The following is an 8,919-nucleotide window of genomic DNA, read 5'->3' as shown; positions in this document are numbered from 1 at the left end:
AGTTAGGCCCCGTTCTATAGAGCTGAACTGAATTGAATTGAACTGAACTGAACTGAACTGAATTGAACTGAACTGAACTGAATTGAACTTAACTTAACATAATATATTACCGTAATAAATAATAAATAATAAAAAATAATAAATAAATAATAAATAATAAATAAATAAAAATAAATAATAAATAATAAATAAATAAAAATAAATAATAAATAATAAATAATAAATAATAAATAATAAATAATAAATAATAAATAATAAATAATAAATAATAAATAATAAATAATAAATAATAAATAATAAATAATAAATAATAATAATAAATAATAAATAATAAATAATAAATAATAAATAATAAATAATAAATAATAAATAATAAATAATAAATAATAAATAATAAATAATAAATAATAAATAATAAATAATAAATAATAATAATAAATAATAAATAATAAATAATAAATAATAAATAATAAATAATAAATAATAAATAATAAATAATAAATAATAAATAATAATAATAATAAATAATAAATAATAAATAATAAATAATAAATAATAAATAATAAATAATAAATAATAATAATAAATAATAAATAATAAATAATAAATAATAAATAATAAATAATAAATAATAAATAATAAATAATAAATAATAAATAATAAATAATAAATAATAAATAATAAATAATAAATAATAAATAATAAATAATAAATAATAAATAATAAATAATAAATAATAAATAATATATTTTTTTTCTCTTATCTTACTTTCATTAATTCCAATTTCTCTTCCTTGTTTTTTCTTTTTACTTCCTGCTCCTTTCTGGTTTGATTGGTGACAATGACGATCTCCTACGACGATTAATGTTAGCCGACCCCAAATCATTTTGGGACTAAGGCTTTGTTGTTGTTAGTTGATTGACAATTTGGCTAGCCCAATGGTCGTTGCAATAGGCAGGAGTAACACAACGACATTGAAGAGCTAGTTGCATTAGCCTTCATTTTAAAATGACAATGAATAAGTCGTTGCATTAGCCCACTCTACCACAATGGTAGCAAGGAGTTCGTTGCAATAGGTCATTTTAGGCCGTTGCATTTGTTCAAATATGTAGTAGTGTTGGCTGGTGGAGGTCTTTTCTCCAATAATGGGAGAGGTGGAAGTGGGGGAGAGAGAAATTAATGAAAAGTTGGGATAAGGGTATTAACGTAAAATAATGAGGCGGTTTTGAGTATATTGGGGCGGCTTTTAGCACTCCACTTTAATTACCCCTTTCCCTTGAGATGCCACGTGAGATACACATAGTAAAGTCAACCCTGAAATTTTTATTTTACGTTCATAATCATGCCAAAGATAGTATTTTACAATATAAAATTTTATAAGGTACTTGTAGTTAATTACAGCATATTTTTATAAGGTAGTTTCTCGCAAAACCCCGATTTTATACGGTAGTATTTAACAAACTTACCATACTCCCCATATTTCATAATGTTTATCATGTTTACTATACATATGGTCAAAGTTAAAAACTTTGACTGTAATTAATAGTATAATTAAAATATAACTTGTGAATATCATTGGATTCGTTTCAATATAAATTATCTAAATATTATTTATTTATAATTTTATTAGTGCGAAACTAAACTTATTAACAGTCAAAGTAATACGTTGGAGACCATACATAATGGAAAAATGAGGAACATTATAAAACGGAAGGAGTAGTATATATACAAGTGATAAATTTAACATACAACATTATTGCACGTACATACGCGCCTTATTTAGTTTATTAAGTACTAATAGCAATACAACATTTCAATTTAAATCCAGACAAATTACAGGGAAATAAATAATAATATATACTTGGAGCTTTAGAACATAAGTGATTTTAAAGCTAGGCATTATCTTTTCCTTAAAAAAAACCCGAATATTAAGTTGGCCATGGAAGCTTGAATGAATTTGTTTACTTGTTGGCATGGTGATGATCATCAATGTGTTTGGCAGCTTCGAGCCAGGAATCAAGTAAAGAAGATGGTTCAGGGATACCGGAATGAAGCTTCTCATACTCTATTGTCCATCTCACGATACAGTTCTCTTCATCCTTTGGTATCACCTGGCATGTCCCAGCGAGAGTCTTATACTCATCTAAGAGATCGCCTTCGATGATTCTGTATTTCACTATCTTCTTCTCCTCATTCATCTCCTCAAGTACTGTCTTTGCTACAGCAGCCTTCCCATCTAAAACAAATAAACAAATTTATGGGAGTCGTTTTGCATAATAAATGTGGACAACTTTAGCTAATATATGCGGGCCGGGCATCGAATAAATACACATTAAACAAATTAAAAGATCCTTTATGCATGACCCTAGATAGTGTCAAAAATCAAAACTTGATAACATAAGTTAGAAACGGATCGGATCAGATCAGATCAGATCAGATTAGATTAGAAATTACCTAAAGTGTAGTTCCAAACATGTGTAGAGCCAACATTACCATGATCACCCTCGTGCAAGTCGACACCCTGAATAAAATGAGAGGCAGCATGAGAGACATGATGAGGTTTACTCATAACAATGTCATGATGTGCATCTGATGCCGATTCTCTTATCTCTACTTCACCCTCTAGCTTTCGTTTTAGACTACTCATACTTTCTCACTTGCTAAAAGCTCTACAAATTGTAAATTTCCTAGAGTAGCATGCAATATCATGTCCTTTTATAGCTATGTCATCCCTTCTGTAAATGGTGCAAAGTTTGCCACGTAACGAAGTTTCATATATAAATACTGCAATATTTTTCAAGATCCACATGAGATTCAACCCCGTCTACATTTGTTTGTTGCCTTGTCTTAATTTTATGGTCTCTTCTCCTATTACAATAACAGGAGGGGAGATTCGAATTTGAGACCTATCATATAGTACAGAACTAGATTAGGTCCCGTGCACGCACGGTTATTTCAAAATTATTAATTGACCATTTTTTTTAACTGAAATATTTATCCCTTAAATCTATTGCGTAATTAATAAATCTTGAACATACCCATTTTATCATATAATATAAAATTTTCGTTCTATTACGTATTATATATTTTATATGTTTAATATGATGATTTGACCAAATTAAATATTTGATATGCTTAATATGAACAAAATATTGAATAAGAGTGTTTTTTTATTATTGATATGACTATCTGACTAAATATTACCAAAATTGTCTAATAATGTCATATTTAATAATCCTATAATTTTTTCTATTTATAAAAATTTATACAAAATGAGAGAAAATAAAAATAGAATAAAGTAAATATTCTTTTTAGGAAATTATTTTTGGCGGGAAAAAATCGCACCAGGAGTTGACATATATCATTCCCGGTGTCTCTTTTAGTATATAGTAATATATAGTAATAGATTCAATGAGCCATCAATCTTTACAACTACGCCAATAACTCATTGGTACACAACAGTATGAGAGAACGTTATACGTTTACTAATTGAAGTTGCATTGTTTCACTTTTCAGCATAGGACATAGCGAGTGTCAAGTTCATGCAATGCAAATAAATCCCACATGGCAAGGGCCAAGTGGGTGGTGAGGGTTGGGGGTTGGGGGAGAGATTATTAATGCTATGATTGGACGGTGAATCATATAACTATGATGTCCAATTGGACGTCATATAACTGTAACACAACAAGGTCGAAAATGTCAATTTCTGCGTAGCATTAGATGCTATGTGGTCATTTTTCCATCACCTACCCCAGTAATAGTATGTTCCAACCGAGCTTGATAAATTTGTATTATTAGTGTACGATCTAATCTAACTATGAACGTGTTTTGAAAATTCTAGCTTGTTCAAGTTTAGGCCTTTTAAGAGTTTAGTTTTTTCAAATATTGCGCATGAACATACTCGTTTGCATTTAGAGTATGAACTCGAGTTTAAACGAATGCATATAAATCTTGATAAGATAAACGTGTCTCGTATTACTTTCAAAACAAAAATTTATACATCTGTATAAATTGATTGAAGTTTTTTTTTTCAATTTCTATAACAAAAATCTTTGGCTAAAATTTTAACTTAACAAATTATTTTATTTTATTTAAATATATATTGAAGCAGGATTATCTGGTGCTAAACCTTGTGGATTGCCGATTGAGAAAAATCATTGTCTAAGCCTTGTAGATGGCCTGATTCTCACGGATCTTGAGGCCTATTGACGCCTTGTGGGGCGGCTTGTTTATTTGGATGTAACATGCCCCGATATTGCTTTATTTGTCTCAATTTTTTTTGCATTACATGTTTGTTATCTTAAAGGCACTCCCGTCGACCCATATCTGGTTGGCTATTTTTCTTGGGCCAATCTCCTATTTCATGGAAGACCAAAAAACAACATACTGTTTTTGCTCCTCGGCTGAGGCCGAATATCGTTCTATGGCACCTCTTACTTGTGAACTATATACAATGGTTGAAGGGGTATCGGAGTTCATCATCCTAAGGCTATTCTAATCTTTTGTAACAGTCAGTCTGCTTTGCATATTGCAAAGAATCCGGTGTTTCGTGAATGCACCAAATATATTGAGATCGACTGTCATTTCGTTCGGGAAGCTGTAATTAAGGAATTATTGCACCTTAAAAGTGGATATAACGTCTCATATTTTTAACTAAAGCTCTTAGCAAGAGTCAGTTTGAATCGTTTGATGGATCTCGATCAACATATGTACACATACAAAATAATGTTGTTGTGACATATTATTTCCCTTTGTTAGCTAGACCTTGTAATTATTATTCTTATCACCTACTATCCCATCTCAAGGGACCCTTTTATAGCTTAATACGTAGTACTCCCTTCGTCCCGGAATACTCGACCCGGTTTGACCGGCACAGAGTTTAAGGGACTTGAATTGACTTATTTAATTTAATAGGTAGTAGTTGATAGTGGGGTATTATTTTAATGTAGTTAGTGGGAAATGTGTAAAGGGGTGGGGTTGGGGGAGAGTAGGGGTTGAATTTTTAATTATTTTTTGTATGGAGTAGGGGGTAGGTAGGTTAATAGGGGTGGAGTGAGAAATAATATAATATTGTTAGAATATTTCCATTTTTAGAAACAGGTCAAGTATTAAGAGACGGCCCGATAAGGAAAACAGATCAAGTATTCCGGAACGAAAGGAGTAAATCTCTTAAATTACTGTCTACTTTTTTCTTTTTTCTTTTTTTTGAAGTACCTTAATCTCTGTCTGTTATATGATCATAAAAGAGAAAATAAGATTAACAGAATATAACCCTAGTCTCTGCTTTGATCGACCTCTTATGTTAAATAAAACATGACATTTATATTGTACTCCGTATATTACAAACCCTGGACGCCATACATAGATTATTACACGGATCGGATGCTCAACCAAAGAGCTTGGCCATAATACAAGCCTTATTCTCAAATCTTAATGCAAGCAACATTCAAATGTGATATAAAGCACATCATATATAGGCTAATGTCACATACGCATCGAGTGCATATGTATTTACTTGTTGACGCCATGGTGATGATCATCAATGTCCTTGGCGGCATTAAGCAAGGAGTCGAGCAGCGCAGTAGGCTCCGGGATGTAGTTTTTCGTACTCGAACGTCCACTTCACTATGCAGGTTTCTTTGTCCTTTGGTATAACTTGGCATATTCCAGTAATGGTCTTATACTCATCCAATAGATCACCTTCTATACATCGTTGCCTCACCAACTTCTTCTCCTTGTCAATCTCTTCAATTATATTCTTTGCTACTAGAGGTTTATCACCTATGAACATAGATATTATTAGCCATGTACAATTGTTATTCAATTTACATTTAGGCTATGTTTGACAATATATCACTTTTAGTCACCTTAAATGATTAGATGCTAATAATTTAAGTCACCTAAAGTGATCGATTATGAATGTTTGGTAGTGAACTGAAATAATAATTTAAGGTGGTTTTTGGACTGAAATTCAAACGCTATTCAAAGTAGCGTCTGAGAATAAGGTGACTGATATTCTATTTATTTGTAGAAATCAAGATATCTATATATCTCTCTGCTGGAATCTTCCCGCAATACAAAATGTGACAATTAAAATGTGCATGTTTAAAAGGCCTATGAAACCAATTTATTCCCGATATTCTATTTGTGGTGGGTTATCCATCCAGTGGGTATGTTTATCAAACTAGCAATGTCTTGGCGATTTTAATATTGTTGTGGAGTGGTATCAAGCATGTTTATCCATGCAAAAAATCAGTTGAATATTAATAAATGAAAAATTTCAGGTACTTTAATAAACTAGTTCAACCAAACAACTAATGCAAACAACTACCTTATCAGTTTCAATACCTTATCAATTTCAATTCAATTTCAGTTAGTGTTCAATTGAATTTGACTAAAATCAGCTTATTTGAACTTATATAAACTTAGCTTAACTTTTTTTTTTTTCCTGAAAAACTTATTTGTGAGTGTGCGTTGTCTGAAAAATTTATTTTTGCCGAATTTATACTTAAAAATAAGGTAAAACAAATATACCCTAATTTTTAATCAATTATGATTATGACCTCTATTAGGTTGAAATGAATATGATTGAAGTTAATTCACTTGAAATTATTTAAACTTATATGAACTTGTTTTGCTAAAAAACAATTTAGGCTATATTCTTTTCGACTTATTTTGACTTGTTTCAGACAAGATAAGTTCAGATAAATTCAATTAAGTTCAGTTAAGTTCAGAAAAAATAAGTTTTTTTCAGACATTTTCACACACAAATAAGTTTATTTCATATAAAATAAGTTTTTCTAATAAGTCAAATCTATACTAATATATTAAAAGGCGTTTGTAAAAACTTATATATGTCACGTATACCCCTCCTTATTACGCCATGTCACCACTAATAAGCATCATGACATGTTGACAACCAAAAAAAATCATGTAGCAAGGATTGAACATCAAACCTCATGGATTAAAGATTTCACTTTTTACCATCTTAACTAGCTACAATGTATGTTACATTTTCCCATATAAATGTAAAATACAATCTTTTAAAAATGGGCACATTTTACAAAAACTAAACCCTACTAAAAGTAAAACCCGGAGCAACGCCTGGATCACACACTAATTTAGTTAAAAAACAAGCAAGCCATTAACATATTGCTAGCTGTTTTATTATTGATTTCGGACTTTCGGTATATTTTAAGAGCTTTTAGACTTCTAATTTAGCCGTAAGATCAAGCCAAAGGCCAACCCAAATAGAGTCAAATGCACAATTAAATATGGCACAACTTAGGCCCACTCCAATTCGTTATAACATGTCCATGTTTAAAGTTATGCGTTGACAAGAATGAGAAATGAAACGAGATTAAGTAAAAAAAAAAAAGAACAGATGAAATAACACGCACCTGTCTTGTACTTCCAAACAATGACGGAGCCAGGCTTACCGAGATCACCCTCATGCAAATCACAACTCTGCACAAAATGAGGGGCAGCATGGGAAACATGATGAGGTCTACTCTCATAAATCTCATGGTAAACATCTCCAGCTGCTTCTTTGATCTCTATTTCACCCTCAAGTTTACGTTTTAGACCCATTTTTTTTACCTTCTTATTTTGCTCAAATATTATCACATCCTTTTTATAGGGAATTATATATACCAATTCTATAGTGCTATTTAGATGACCCGGCCCGACCCGCGTGATTAATCACGTGAAATCTGCTTTCTTTGATATGTTATTTTCTAATTTGTCTTATCATATAATTAGTGATAAATAGAGTACTTATCTTCTTTGTAATCACTCTCGAAAGTCAATCATATTGCAATCATGTACCTAATCCGCCATCCATGGTAATATCGTTATCAATGCGCTCGTTATAGATGGAGAGATGAGATTGAATCGTCACACATTTTTCTCACTTTGCTGTTTACAATTTTTATTTCTATTTTTTTAAATAATCATTCTCAAAGATAATTGTTACTGTGTTAATTTTTCTTTTTCACGATATAAACAGTATCATTAATGATCAGTCACAATTCATAAAACATCTACAATGATTAAGTATAATTATTGTTAGTTTGTTACAATCAAAACAATTATGGTTATGCCTCCTAAAGCATCACTAATAGAGCCTTAGTAATCTGTGTGCGAATTATATATTTCAATAGATGAGTTAACGACAAACCATAAAACCATAAGAATCTAGGTCTCTAGGGTAACTCCCCAATTACTAAAACCATAACAATAAAATCCTCATATGAGAATCAACAACCTAGAAAAACTCCAAAAAAAATTGGGAACAGAACAACCATATAAATTGGAAACAAATCAATGAAAAAAACAAGAAAAGGGGCCAAAAGTTAATCTATTTCCGGCCTATTAAACAACCAAGAAAATTTAAGCCAATAAGATGGAGAGAAGAGAGAGAAATAAGAGCCCTATAAGATGGAGAGAAGACAGAGAAAGAAGAGCAACTCTAATGGTTTAAAAAGGGACCTGCTCATAAAAAAAATTGAATATGTGAACATGTAGCTCACCATTGGTACAACCATGACAAAAGCCGGTGTAAAAACCTTGTAGCTATTTTGGGCAGGTAGCTCAAAAAAATAAATTTTTTAAATTAAATATTATTGGGGGCTACAAGGTATTGTAGCCCACCAATGTAAAAAACTATAGCTTAAATCAATTATAGGTAGAAATTTGATATGGGCAAACTTAGCCACAACACCTCGTAGCTCACCATTGGAGTTGCTTTTACTGCGCGCTATCCGTTAAAACTAGCACTAGTGGGAAACTCTGCATTTGCGTCGCCATATTTACATTGCACATTTAAACATGCGGCGCAATTGTAAAATTTTATCCTGAAAACTTATTATTTACATTGCACCTTTGGCGAGTGGACTAATTTTCCGCGGGAATTTGTAT

General features: G+C 31.0%; 1 protein-coding gene across 1 annotated transcript; it reads right to left on the bottom strand.

The window, feature by feature from the left end:
- Positions 1-1,680: 1,680 nt before the first annotated feature.
- On the bottom strand, positions 1,681-7,632 carry LOC110801292 (MLP-like protein 34). The gene is made up of 7 exons (XM_056836057.1): positions 7,401-7,632; positions 5,560-5,781; positions 5,348-5,429; positions 5,215-5,226; positions 2,786-2,868; positions 2,455-2,652; positions 1,681-2,236 (listed from the first exon to the last, which is right to left on the bottom strand). The coding sequence occupies exons 1-7, from the start codon at positions 7,588-7,590 to the stop codon at positions 1,962-1,964; spliced, it is 1,062 nt and encodes a 353-aa protein (XP_056692035.1). The 5' UTR covers positions 7,591-7,632; the 3' UTR covers positions 1,681-1,961.
- Between the last annotated feature and the right edge of the window lie 1,287 nt (positions 7,633-8,919).

The sequence above is a fragment of the Spinacia oleracea genome, chromosome 2, assembly GCF_020520425.1.
Source record: "Spinacia oleracea cultivar Varoflay chromosome 2, BTI_SOV_V1, whole genome shotgun sequence".
NCBI classification, from domain to species: Eukaryota; Viridiplantae; Streptophyta; class Magnoliopsida; order Caryophyllales; family Amaranthaceae; genus Spinacia; species Spinacia oleracea.
The sequence above is the reverse complement of the archived record's forward strand: the minus strand, read 5'-3'. Positions and strand labels throughout refer to the sequence as shown.

Bases quoted from the DNA above. Each gene is read 5' to 3' on its own strand.
- LOC110801292 (XM_056836057.1), bottom strand. From the start codon at position 7,590: ATGGGTCTAAAACGTAAACTTGAGGGTGAAATAGAGATCAAAGAAGCA. The intron at 2,653-2,785 runs GTATTTATATAT...TTAGCAAGTGAG, and splicing joins GGATCTTGAAAAATATTGCA to AAAGTATGAGTAGTCTAAAA. The intron at 2,237-2,454 runs GTAATTTCTAAT...TATTTGTTTTAG, and splicing joins TGTTTGGAACTACACTTTAG to ATGGGAAGGCTGCTGTAGCA.